The sequence below is a fragment of the Misgurnus anguillicaudatus genome, chromosome 14, assembly GCF_027580225.2.
Source record: "Misgurnus anguillicaudatus chromosome 14, ASM2758022v2, whole genome shotgun sequence".
Taxonomy (NCBI): Eukaryota; Metazoa; Chordata; class Actinopteri; order Cypriniformes; family Cobitidae; genus Misgurnus; species Misgurnus anguillicaudatus.
Genome location: NC_073350.2, coordinates 33520477 through 33534727, shown reverse-complemented (window position 1 = coordinate 33534727; position 14251 = coordinate 33520477). Strand labels below are relative to the sequence as shown.

General features: G+C 36.5%; 1 protein-coding gene across 1 annotated transcript in view; it reads left to right on the top strand.

The window, feature by feature from the left end:
- Positions 1-14251, top strand: part of epha8 (eph receptor A8) — a 137679-nt gene that overhangs the window by 100342 nt on the left and 23086 nt on the right. The window contains exons 11-18 of the mRNA XM_055183985.2: positions 281-348; positions 526-651; positions 3271-3456; positions 3711-3772; positions 3852-4061; positions 6285-6434; positions 6695-6885; positions 7373-7528. Coding sequence (XP_055039960.1) covers positions 281-348; positions 526-651; positions 3271-3456; positions 3711-3772; positions 3852-4061; positions 6285-6434; positions 6695-6885; positions 7373-7528 — 1149 coding nt within the window. The remainder of the gene's footprint in view (positions 1-280; positions 349-525; positions 652-3270; positions 3457-3710; positions 3773-3851; positions 4062-6284; positions 6435-6694; positions 6886-7372; positions 7529-14251) is intronic.

The window sequence follows — 14251 nt, the reverse complement described above, 5'->3', positions numbered from 1 at the left end:
ATACTCATGCAGCTTTCTGCCCTGATGTATTCGCACCCAAACACCTACATGATTCATGCTGTACTTCTCAAACAAAATGAGTAATTTACTCAACGTGGGAAACTTTTAAGAGCTCCTGAAAGCTATATTTAGGCCAGTTTGCCAGAATCACATTTTATTGATGAAGTCACTAGTTTGATGGCCTTCACTAGTTTGCTTTAAATGTTACATTTGATCATGACGCCTTGCGCTTTCTGTGTTTAAATATTTCTGTTTCTTCTTCTTTTTGTCTGCATTACAGACGTTGTGGGTACAGTAAAGCTTTCCAGGACTCGGATGAAGAGAAGATGCACTACCAAAACGGCCATGGTACGTGCTGTTCCCCGATGATTTGACTTTTAATGAATTTTAGGCAGGGAACGATTGCTGTTTTTGGGCCAATATCATGCTGTAGCTGCTGTCTGAGCCCTTCAGTGATTGTGGCTGTGACTGAAAATTGCTTTCATCCTGCAATATGTGACCGAATGCTAATTCTGTTTATTCTAGTATCATTTCCAGAAGCCAGATTTTATATTGATCCCCACACATACGAGGACCCCTGCCAGGCTGTCCACGAGTTTGCCAGAGAAATTGAAGCGTCCAGGATCAAAATAGAAAAAATCATTGGTTCAGGTACAGTTCGTGGGTGGTGGCATGAATACTTCTTATAGAAAGATATCAGAGATTTGCATTTGATTCTGTGTTTTGCATGTAGGGTTGCAAAGGCGGGAACTTTTTAGTGCATTTCCAGAAACTTTCCATGGAAACTTAACCTGGGGATTTTTGGAAATATTCCAAATTGGAAATTTAATGGGAACTCATGGGAATTATTTGGAAATTTATATAAACTATATCATATACAAACACAAATAACTACTTATAACTCCTTAATACTTAATGGAACAAAGATGGTTGATCAGATATTGTATTTTTGCATGGTATGGTAATTTTTCTGTCCAAGTAAAATGACGTTTGGTGCACACTGCCTTTAAAATTATAGGAGTGAAGTAGAAACGATCAGTTGTTTGATGCCTCGATTTTAAACCATGCCAAGAAAAATGTTGGGGACGAGACTCAAATCCTAAATGATAACTTTAAACTATTACCATCAGGAAGGAGGTACAGGGTCTTGATGTGCAGGTCACAAAAAAAATAATTTGTTCCCACTGCAATCAAAGCTTTAAATATAAACAAAATACTGTGAAGTGTTAATGTGTTTTTATGTATTTTCGTTTATTTTCTATTTGTTTTTAATGTATGTTGTATTGACAAGGTATGTACTGACTTGCACAATGTCCAAGACAAATACCCCAGTGATGGGACTAATATGGTATAATGTAAAAAAAAAAACAAGTAAAATAAACTTTTTTTGTCATAAGCAGACATGCATACAAAGTAATACACATTTTAAATAATGAGGTCTGATTTAAATTTAAAGTTAAACTTTAATTGATTCTTTGATTGAGTAACACAAAAGCATAATAAACATAATTATAGTTATTATAATACATTTAGATATCTGATTTACTAGCTAGCTAGCTAGCTGTATAAACACATTTTGGTATTTGCTAGTTAAATTATAATTACATAGATTAAATATATTTATCCACTTTTTATCATCAACGCTGGAAAAATGACTTTCTTACTTAGTATTTTTATCTTTTTTCAGTACAAATATCATAAAAATTCTTAACTTAAGATGCATTTTCTTGATGAGCAAAATAACCTAAAAAAAAAAGTATAGTTTTTTGACCAAAAATATCAAATTTAAGCAATTTTGTGCAAAAAAAATCTGCCAATGGGGTAAGCAATGTTTCTTGAATTTAGTGTTTAAGTAAAATGTTCAAGATTTTTTTGCTTACCCCATTGGCAGACTTTTTTGCTTGTTTTATGCACAAAATCACTTAAATTTGATATTTTTTGTCTAAAATCTGGACTTTTTTCTTGGGTTGTTTTGCTGATCAAGAAAATGCATCTTAATTTAAGAATCTTTAGATATTTTTACTGAAAACAAGACAAAAATACTAAGAAAATGTTTTTCTTGAAAATCATTTTTGCAGTGTAGTTTTTTAGAAAAAAAAAATAAATAAAATTTTATTGAATTTGTGCTAAAACAAGCAAAAAAATCTGCCTATTGGGTAAAAAAAAATTCTTGAAATAAGCGTTTAAAAAAAGTAAACTTATTTCAAGATTTTTTAGAAAGAAAAAGAAAAAGGCTTATTTTCTTAATGGTAATTTTGCTTATCTTTTAGAACTTTTAGATATTTGTACTGAAAACAAGACAAAATACTAAGTAAAAAAAGTTATTTTTTGCAGTGAAAACTTACATTTAATTTCTTTTTTACGTAGTATTTTTATCTTGTTTTTAGTACAAATATCTAAATTAGATGTATTTTCTTAATGAGCAAAATGACCTAGGAAAATAAGTCTAGGTTTTAGACAAAAAATATACAATTTAAGTAAATTTGTGCTTAAAACATGCAATATAAATAAATAAATCTGCCAATGCACTGCAAAAAATGATTTTCAAGATAAAAAGTTCTTAGCATTTTTGTCTTGTTTTCAGTAAAAATATCTAAAAATTCTTAAATTAAGATGCATTTTCTTGATGAGCAAAATAACCTAAAAAAAAAAAAAAATCTACACTGCAAAAAATGATTTTCAAGAAAAACATTTCTAAATATATTTGTCTTGTTTTCAGTAAAAATATCTAAAAATTCTTAAATTAAGATGCTTTTTCTTGATAAGCAAAACGACACAAGAAAATAAGTCTAGTTTTTAGACTAAAAATATATAATTTAAGTGATTTTGTGCATAAAACAAGAAAAAAATCTGCCAATGGGGTAAGCAAATTTTTCTTGAATTTTTTTTTAATTTAGTGCTTAAGAAAAATGTTCACGATTTTTTGCTTACCCCATTGGCATATTTTTGTTTGTTTTGGGCACAGATTCACTTAAATTGTAGACTTAGACTTATTTTTATCAAGAAAATACCTTAATTGAAGAATTTTTTGATATTTGTACTGCAAACAGGACAAAAATACTAAGAAATAATTTTTTTGCAGTGTACATTCCAAGTTTATCCCTATTAATTCCCATGAAATCCCATATATTCCCATTTATTCCCATATATGCTTGTTAATTCCCATGGAAAGTTTCCAGCCTTGTAAATTCCTTGAATTTTGCAACCCTGTATGCATGTAATGTTAAAATGAAGAGTCGGATCGGATGTTATGCACTGTCCTGTCATTAGGAGAGTTTGGTGAAGTGTGCTACGGCCGGATGAAGCTGCCGGGAAAACGTGATATCCCCGTGGCCCTGAAGACACTTAAAGCCGGTTACACTGAGAAACAGAGGAGAGATTTTCTCAGCGAGGCCAGCATCATGGCACAGTTTGACCATCCAAACGTCATCCATCTGGAGGGGGTTGTTACTCGCAGTGAGCACTACACTATATACTGCAATTGATGTTCTTATAAATGCAATACCTGCTTGTTTAAAGGTTTATATTGCAGATATGACCTCTACTGTTGTGGACCATCTTACCCCTTATGCGTTTCTTCAAATATATAAAATATTTATTCTACCCATAGCTGCGGGTATACTGTAGACTTCAAAAACCATATATGTTTGTTTCACATCAGACAGACTCTCTCCAATCTCTTGACATCTTACTTGTTTTTCTCAACCAAGGCAAACCAGTAATGATCATCACAGAGTACATGGAGAACGGCTCTCTGGACTCTTTCTTGAGGGTGTGTAAACACATTCGTATGTGTAGTTTTGTTTCAACTCGCTTGAATGCCTTCACAGCTTTTTCTTCCCCGAGTACAGAGACACGACGGGCAGTTCACCATTATTCAGCTGGTTGGGATTCTTCGTGGCATAGCGGCTGGCATGACTTACCTGGCCGATCTGGGGTACGTCCACCGGGACCTGGCTGCCAGAAATGTTCTGGTCAACAGTAACCTAGTGTGCAAGATCTCAGATTTCGGTCTGTCACGTGTATTAGAGGACGACCCTGATGCTGCCTACACCACGAGTGTGAGTAGCATTTACAGTATTTCTGGGTTTAAAAGCCACAAACAAACTATATTTTACACTTTTATCCAAAGCAACGTACAGTGCATTTCAAGCTATAGATTTTTTCCAGACTGATCTCGTGTTATAGACCCCTCAAAAGTTTGTAAACATTCCAACGTCTCCATGTGGGCTTATCTGGATGCAAAAAGAGCCGCGGAGGCAATGTTGACAAGCGTAAGCTAGCACTTTTTAGGAGGAATTTATTAAACATGGATGCAGAAGAAGGTTCATAAATGATTTTCAAGAAAAAAAATAGTATTTTTGTCTTAAAATATCTAAAAATTCTTAAATTAGGAAGCTTTTTCTTGATGAGCAAAACGACCCAAGAAATAGTGATTTTGTGCATAAAACAAGCAAAAAAATCTGCCAATGGGGTAAGCAATTTTTCTTTGAATTTTTCTTGAATTTAGTGTTTAAGAAAAATGTTCAAGATTTTTTGCTTACCCCATTGGCAGATTTTTTTGCTTGTTTCTTGCTTGTCCAAAAACTAGACTTTCTTTCTTGGGTCGTTTGGCTCATCAAGAAAAGCAACTTAATTTAAGAATTGTTTGATATTTTTTACTAAAAACAAGAAAAAAATACTGAGAATTTTTTTTCTTGAAAATCATTTTTTGCACTGATTCTGCGGGACCATGAAAGCTATTTTTGTAAATTAACTCTCACGGTTTTAACCAGGTTTTGGATATTTCCTAGACAACATATGAATTACTTTCAGGTGGTTTGGGCAATTTTGTCAAGGCTTATTGTTTAATGTAACCTATCGCTGGGCTAACTATGATAGCAATGTGGATTATTTTAAGAGACCATTCAAAGGATGGTGCACACATTTATCGCTGTATGTTTTTTAACATTTAGGCTAAACAATAGAGCTGAAGGTTGACGACTTTTATAAAACAGAAACTTGCTGATTTGTACTAGATAAAAACAACACATCAGTACATATGCATAGATTATTTTACCTGATATGAAGTGTGCACTGCAAACACGAGCATTATTTATGATCGTCTCCGTCCAGTCTGTACTCTGTATTGCATTCAACCACAACTGTCCTCTTGATTTCTGTGAAGGAATGTCTGCCGGGATCCGGTAAAACTTTAGTTTTTAACAAAAAGTGCTGTTCCTTCAATTATGGCAGCCAAAAACACAACAAGATGACATTTTAAAGTCAAAACATCAAACTTTTAGCGCGCCTGCTTTTAGTTCCTACTTATTTTTTGCCTCCAGCTAGAGCAGTGACGTCACAGTGATGTAGGCGATTAAGGGGTCTATAGTCACAAAAATGTGTATTAATTTATTTGTGTCCGTGGCACGAAATTCAGCTTTTTTCGTGCCTTCGTATAACTTGCACAAATTTCTATAAATAGTTTTTCACGCCCGTGGCATGACTTTCTTTTTATGTATTGTTTTCTCATAGTTTTTTCCTATTTTCTTACCCTTGGGGTTGGGGTTAGAATCACTTTTTGTTACATTTTTAGACATCCTAACCCAAACCCCAAATCTAACCACAACCCCAAGCGACAATGATTTTAAAATAGGGAAAAAATAAGAGAAAACAATACATAAAAAGACATGAAAAAGAAGTTGTGCCACTGGCACGAAAAACTATTTATAGAAATTTGTGCAGATGACACGAAAAAAGTAAATAATTAAATAATTAATTTTGTGCCATGGACACAAATTAATTAATCACATTTTTCGTGACTACACTGCAAAAAATTATTTTCAATAAATTTTTTTTTTGTATTTTTGTCTTGCCTTCCGTAAAAATATCCAAAAATTCTTAAAATAAGTTGTTCCCTCTCGATGAGCAAAACAACCCAAGAAAACAAGTCCAGCTTTTAGACCAAAATTTAAGTGATTTTGTGCATAAAACAAGCAAAAAAATCTGCCAATGGGGTAAGCAAAAAAATCTTGAACATTTTTCTTGAATTTAGTGTAAGAAAAATTTTCAAGATTTTTTTGCTTATATTCTTGGATTGTTTTGCTCATCAAGAAAAAGCATCTTAATTTAAGAATCTTTAGATATTTTTACTAAAAAACAAAACAAAAAATACCAAGATTTTTTTTCTTGAAAATTTTTTTTTGCAGTGTGTAAACTTTTGAATGGTGGGAATTTATACTTGTTTATTTGTATGCATTAAAATGTATTTATCCCTTACATTAAAATATTTTTCCTGATTTTAGGGGGGAAAGATTCCGATCCGTTGGACAGCACCAGAGGCCATCGCCTATCGAAAGTTTTCCTCCTCCAGTGACGTGTGGAGTTATGGAGTGGTGATGTGGGAAGTGATGTCATATGGAGAACGGCCATATTGGAACTTGACCAACAGAGATGTGCGTTTACACACACACACACACACACACACACACACACACACACACACACACACACACACACACACACACACATATATCATATGAGCTAAATTATCTAAATGTGCAGTATACAGCAGAGCATACTGATTACCCACAATGCAATGCATTAGCCTGACCTGACAGTTGTCATGAATGAAGTAATATCAAATATATAAATGTGAGAAATTATAAATAAATAATATTGTATCATACATAAAATAATCTTTATATTACCGCAGGTGATCAAGTCCGTAGAGGAAGGTTACAGGCTTCCTGCACCAATGGGCTGCCCGGGTGCCCTACACACCCTAATGCTGGACTGCTGGCAGAAAGATCGCAATGAAAGACCCAGATTTTGCCAGATCGTCACAGTCCTGGACAAGCTGATCCGAAACCCGGAGACCCTCAAGTCAAAAGACACATTGTGCAGGTGAGGGCCCGGCAATCCATACATGGAGGGATTTATCCGACAAACATACTTTGTCGTGTCAGATACGATTCGTTGGAAAAGTCCCACAAAGTTGAAGAGAAAGTTTGGTCTGAGCGCCTGGGAATACGGCGGGTTGCTTTAAGACGCCAGCGTAGGTTTTCCAATAAGCCCATCTCAAATAGATGTGTTCTCAGTTAAATAAAAGGCCTCTGTGCTATATTGACATTGATCTCGGGAACCAAAAAAGAACGCTTCTGCTTTCACAATTGGACTTGTATAAATTGCTCGGCTCGGAGCGCGAGTCCCGTCGAGCTACTGGTGCATATCGAGATTTTATCCCTCTATTAATCTACCCCAACCGCCCAGATGTACAGCCCCTCTCCCACCTTCTCTATCATTTTAACTTGTATTGATTTTGTGCCTGCACTTACCGCATTTCAAGGTACATCTTGTCCGCGCTTTCTCACGTCTCCTGCTCTCATTTCAGACTAAACGGTCCTTTGATGAACAGAAGTATTCCTGATTTCGCCAGCTGCCGGTCGGTGGACGAGTGGTTGGACACCATTAAGATGGGCCGTTATAAGGACCGGTTCGCCGCGGGAGGGTACCTGACTTTAGGCCATGTGATGAGCATGAATCAACAGTGAGTTGATTGAGTTCTTATCCCAGAAAATGATGGAGCGCTTGAGACTTGTAATGCCGGAATGAAGCACTTTGGATTTTTCGCTCGTGGGATTTAAGTGTAAAATGAACTGCTCTGGGAATCTTAACATTAAGATGGATGGATGAGAGATTGGGGGAAGCTTTACTGCTCGATTGATTAACTACTCAAGTCACTTGATTCATTGACTACAAGATGCACTTCTGCCGTCTGAAGGGATTGCAACGGGAAAGCCATGCTCATCTTTTAAAGAAATGTTCACGAGCTTGTCTGTTTCAACAGTTGTTTTCGTGGTAGTATCAACTATCTGGGGTTTATGTGAGAAACATTCCCAAACGTTTGCGATCCTGAAAATTGGCTTGTTTCAGATTCATTTTAAAGCAATAGTTCATCCGAAAGTGAACATACTGTCACCGTTTACTCGCACTTGTATCATTTCACACCAATATAACTTCTGTGGAAGACATTGCGTGAGAAATATTGCAGAAGTGCTCTTTGCTGTAATGAGGGCTTGTGGCCAAAACAAAAAGACTATAAAAGTCGTTCAATAGGACATGTGCGCTGTATTTCAGACTAGACCTTTCTTATAACTTTGCAACTTCATGTGTACTGCTTACAGATTATTTCTGCATTTCAGATAATTTTAATAAATCTTTTGAAATTAAAATTGGTGCTGAAAAGATGAGCACAAAAATCATATTTATCAAAAGATTAAAGTTTGCCACAATCACACTGCAAAAAATGACTTTCTTACTTAGTATTTTTGTCTTGTATTCAGTAAAAATACGAAGAAAAATTCGTTAATCAATTTGTATTTTCTTGATGAGCAAAATGACATAAGAAAATAGTTTATTAAAAAACTATACAATTTAAGTGAATTTGTGCTTAAAACAAGCAAAATGATCTGCCAATTGGGTGAAAACATTTTGCTTAAATTAAGTGTTTTTTTAATTAAGTGAGATTTTTTTTCTCACTCCATGGCAGATATTTTTGCTTGTTAGGGGTCAAGCCCAGAATGGGCGAGACCCCTATTGGGATTGTTAGTTTTCTTATTATTATTATTATTATTAGGGGTCAAGCCCCGAAGGGGCGAAGACCCCTATTGTATTTGTTAGTTTTCTTTTTAGGGGTCAAGCCCCGAAGGGGCGTAGAACCCTATTGTATTTGTTAGTTTTCTTAATTTTATTATTAGGGGTCAAGCCCAGAATGGGCGAAGACCCCTATTGTATTTGTTAGTTTTTAGGGGTCAAGCCCCGAAGGGGCGTAGAACCCTATTGTTATTGTTAGTTTTCTTATTATTATTATTATTATTCTTCCTCTTCCGCCATTGAAGTCAATGGCAGCCCATAGAACCGTACATAGGAAAGTTATGAAATTTGGCACACATGTACAGGACAGTCTTAGAAGTTACTATAGCAAATTTGGTGTGTCTAACTCAAACTCTCTAGCGCCACCAACAGTCCAAAAGTCCACTTATGTTCATGCTCATAACTTCTGACCCGTGAGTCCTAGAAACTAAATTCTTGTTTCCTCTGAATCCTTGGCTCATGTTGATTCAATTGCACACATTGATGTCATTTGTGTCATGCACATCTTTCCGCCATTTTGAATTTTCCGTAAAACCTACTTTTTCGAACTCCTCCTAGAGCGTTTGTCCGATTTGCATGTCCTTTGGTATATAGCATCTAGAGACACCTCTGACAAAAAGTTATCAAAAGCTTTTTGATAGACCAATGCGTTCTCGTATAAATTAACAACATATATGACGGCGAGCACGCCAAAACGGACGTGTGGCTGTATCTTCGCAACACTTTGGTGTATCGACACGAAACTTGGTATATTTCATTACAGTCATGAACTGAGGGTGCCTGCAACGTTTCGTCACAGCGCCACCTAGTGGTCACGAGATTCGAAAAATGCCTATTTTCGCTTATAACTACTTCAAACTTGAGTCTAAAATCATGAAGTTGGTCTTGTTAGATTCCTTGAGGCATGCCGAGTCAAACGATACCAAACGTTTTTCGGTCGGCCATTTTGGGTGTCGGCCATTTTGAATTTTCTCATTAAGTTCAGTATTTCACAAACAGAATGGCGTATCGCTACGAAATTTGGCATGGTTCATCAGTGACATGTTCTAAGCGCACCTATAAATCTTTAGGACGGCGCCACCTAGTGGTCAGGATATGTAAATAAATTGTTTAAAATGTTTATATCATTTGATTAAATTGCCACTATGACATAAGACTTCACTCTATTGATTCCTTGGCTCATGCTGAGTCCGACTGTACCAAATATGTCTGAGTCAAACCTACTTCCTGTCGGCCATTTTGAATTATATTGAACACCTACTTTTTCGAACTCCTCCTAGAGCGCTCGTGTGATTGGCTTGATTTTTGGTATGCATCATCTAGAGACACTCTAGACAAAAAGTTATCAAAAGCTTTTCGGTAGACCTATTTGTTGACGTATAACGCATCAAAGAATGCGAGGGCGAGCACGCCAAAATGTGTTTGAGCCTGTATCTTCGCAAAACTTTTGTGTATTAATATGAGACTTGGTATATGTCATAACAGTGATGACCTGAGGGTGCATGCACCATTTCGTCACACTGCCCCCTACTGGTCACGAGATATAAAAAATGTCTATTTTTGCTTATAACTACTGCAAACTTGAATGTAAAATTATGAGACTGGTCTTGTTAGATTTCGTGAGGCATGCCGTGTCAAACGATACCAAATGGTTTTTGGTCGGCCATTTTGTGTGTCGGCCATTTTGAATTTTTCTTTAAGTTCAAGTCTTTCAGAAACGCAATTGCGTATTGTTATGAAACTTGGTATGGTTCATCAGCAACATGTTCTGGGAGGACTTGTAAACTTTCCGGTGCCCCCTAGTGGTCAAGAGATTTGAAGCTATATCTCTGCATCTCTTTATCGTATTTACACCAAATTTGGTGGGTGTCATCACAATCAAGACCTGAGTCACAATTTATTTTTTGGTCAGTGCCCCCTAGTGGTCAAGTTATTTAAAGCTATATCTCTCCATCTCTTTATTGTATTTACACCAAATTTGGTGGGTGTCATCACAATCAAGACCTGAGTCACAATTTATTTTTTGGTCAGTGCCCCCTAGTGGTCAAGTCATTTAAGGCTATATCTCTGCATCTCTTTATTGTATTTACACCAAATTTGGTGGGTGTCATCACAATCAAGACCTGAGTCACAATTAATTTTTTGGTCAGTGCCCCCTAGTGGTCAAGTTATTTAAGGCTATATCTCTGCATCTCTTTATTGTATTTACACCAAATTTGGTGGGTGTCATCACAATCAAGACCTGAGTCACAATTTATTTTTTGGTCAGTGCCCCCTAGTGGTCAAGTCATTTAAGGCTATATCTCCGTATCGCCTTATTGTATTTACACTAAATTTGGTATGTGTCATCACAGTTATGACCTGAGGCACCATCTGTTCTTTTGGCACAGTGCCACCTAGTGGTCTCAAGATACCAAAAAATTGCTTTTTTTTTCATAAAACTAATGCAAACTTAGATGTTAAATCATGACAGTCATCACGTATGAATCATTTTTTGCCATGTTTGGCTTGACCCCGGTATCGCTGCTTGCAGCTATATTCTTATTATTATTATTAGTTATTCTTCTTCTTCCGCCATTGCGGTCTATGGCAGCCCATAGAATCGTACATAGGAAAGTTATGAAATTTGGCACACTGATAAAGGACAGTCCAAATATTATCCACAGCCAATTTGGAGTCTCTATCTCAAACCCGCTAGCGCCACCAACAGTCCAAAGTTGCACTTACGTTTTTGCTTATAACTTCTGATCCGTAAGGCCTAGAAACGAAATTCTTGTTTCATCTGATTCCTTGGCTCAAGACAATTCGATTGGACCCTATGCCTTCATTTTCCGTCATGAAAATTTTTCCGCCATTTTGAATTATTCGTAAAACCTACTTTTGCGAACTCGTCCTAGAGCTTTTGCCCGATTTCCACGAAAATCAGTATGTAGCATCTACAGACCCTCACGGCAAAAAGTTATGGAATTCATGTCAATTCGTCAATCCGTTTCCGTAAAGCGCGTCAACGAATTTTACGTAGAGCACAAAAAAACGGATTTGAGGCTGTATCTTCGGCAAACTTAAGCCTATTGACACAATACTTGGTACTTGTGATGCCAGTCAGGAACTACGGGTGCATGCAGAGTTTCGTCACAGCACCACCTAGTGGTCAGACTTATGCTTTACACGCCTATAACTTTGGCTCCGATTGACGTATTTTCACAGGACTTGTTTCTTTGGAGTTCTGAGTCGTTGCCGAGTCCAATGATACCAAACATGCCAGAATTCGCCTTACGGTTAACCCTGTGCAGCAAAATAGCGCTTAAAAAACACGCGTGAATATCTCCGCGAGCGTTTTTCCGATCGACTCGAAAACACCATAGGGAGAAACTAACCTAACCTTCTGAACAAAAAGTTCTATTGGCGTTATATAAAAATTTTCATCAGAAATGGCTGAAAATTGCAAAAAACTAAAAATTACCTTTAAATTTTGTGTTTTTTACACATAAATTATTATAACTTCGCATCGAAAACAGATTTTTTCACCAGATTTGATACGCTGATGTATGAGCACATTCTGAGGCCACACAAAAAAAATTGTATGCTTTCACCACTAGATGGCCTTATAATTAAACAAAACCTTTGATAACAAACCAGCCTTATGGTCATACAACTGTTTCTTAACTAAACTAAAGTGTATAGTCATAAAACTAGCTAGATGTAACACAATCATGACCTGATGTTGCATGCACAATTTTGTCTTTGCGCCACCTACTGGTTTTGAGATAGAATATGGTATTTTTGCCTAAAACTACTGCAACAACACATCTAAAACCATGAGTCATCATGGATTATTCCTTTCATGGCTTTGACTATAATCACTGGTGGTTGCCAATTCACTCCCAAGCAACCATTGAAAATACCTTATCAACCGTTTTTGCAAAAGCTATATCTCTGCATCAGAACATCGTAGAGACATGGGGATGGACTCTTTTGACTAATTAAACTTGTTGTAACATGATGTGACCCATATTTTGCCACTGCAAACACCACTCACATGTCCTTCAGTGCTCTAATGTTCCATGATTGTCAATAACAGAAGGACGATTGCAGTAGACAAGAACTTAGATAATTTATGTTGATAATTTTTTTGTTTACTCATCTAAAATTATCAGATTTACCTAGGTTCTTCAATCTGCTTATCCAATCTCAATTTTACATCCTTTTGTGCCCTTTTCGGCTTGACCCCGGCATTGCTGCTTGCAGCTATATTTATTATTAGTTATTCTTCTTCCGCCATTGCGGTCTATGGCAGCCCATAGAACCGTACGTAGGAAAGTTATGAAATTTGGCACACTGATAAACGACAGTCCAATGTGTCCCCACAGCAAATTTGGAGTCTCTATATCTAACCCACTAGCGCCACCAACAGTCCAAAATTGCACTTATGTTTTTGCCTATAACTTCTGACCCGTACGTCCTAGAAATTAAATTCTTGTTTCCTCTGATTCCTTGGCTCAAGACGATTCGATTGGACCCTATGACGTCATTTTCCGTCATGAAAATTTTCCCGCCATTTTGAAATATTCATAAAACCTACTTTTGCGAACTCGTCCTAGAGCTTTTGCCGGATTGCCTTGAAAATCGGTATGCACCATCTAGAGACACTCAAGGCAAAAAGTTATTAAAAGAATTTTGATAAACCAATCCGTTGTCGTATAGCGCGTCAACAAATTTTACGTAGAGCTCAAAAAAACGGATTTGAGGCTGTATCTTCGCCAAACTTAAGCCTATTGACACGATACTTTGTATTTGTGATGCCAGTCAGGAACTAAGGGTGCATGCAGAGTTTCGTCACAGCGCCACCTAGTGGTCAGACTTATGTTTTACATGCCTATAACTTTGGCTCCGATTGACATATTTTCACAGGACTTGTTTCCTTTGAGTTCTAAATAGTTGCCGAGTCCAACGATACCAAACATACCCGAATTCGCCTTACGGTTAACCCTGCGCAGCAAAATAGCACTTAAGAAACACGCGTAAATATCTCCGCGAACGTTTTTCCGATCGACTCGAAAACACCATAGGAAGAAACTAACCTTACCTTCTGAACAAAAAGTTCTATTGGCGTTATATTAAAATTTTCATCAGAAATGGCCGAAAATTGCAAAAAACGAAAAATTACCTTCAAATTTTGTGTTTTTTACACATAAATGGTTGTAACTTTGTAACGAAAAGAGATTTTTTCACCAGATTTGATACGATGATGCATGAGCACATTCTGAGGCCACACAAAAAAAATTGTATGCTTGCACCACTAGATGGCCTTATAATTGAACAAAACCTTGATAACAAGCCAGCCTTATGGTCATACAACTGTTTCTTAACTAAACTAAAGTGTATAGTCATAAAACTAGCTAGATGTAACACAATCATGACCTGATGTTGCATGCACAATTTTGTCATTGCGCCACCTACTGGTTTTTAGATAGAATATGGTATTTTTGCCTAAAACTACTGCAACAACACATCTAAAACCATGAGTTATCATGGATTATTCCTTTCATAGCTTTGACTATAATCACTGATGGTTGCCAATTCACTCCCCAGCAACCATTGAGAATACCTTATCAAC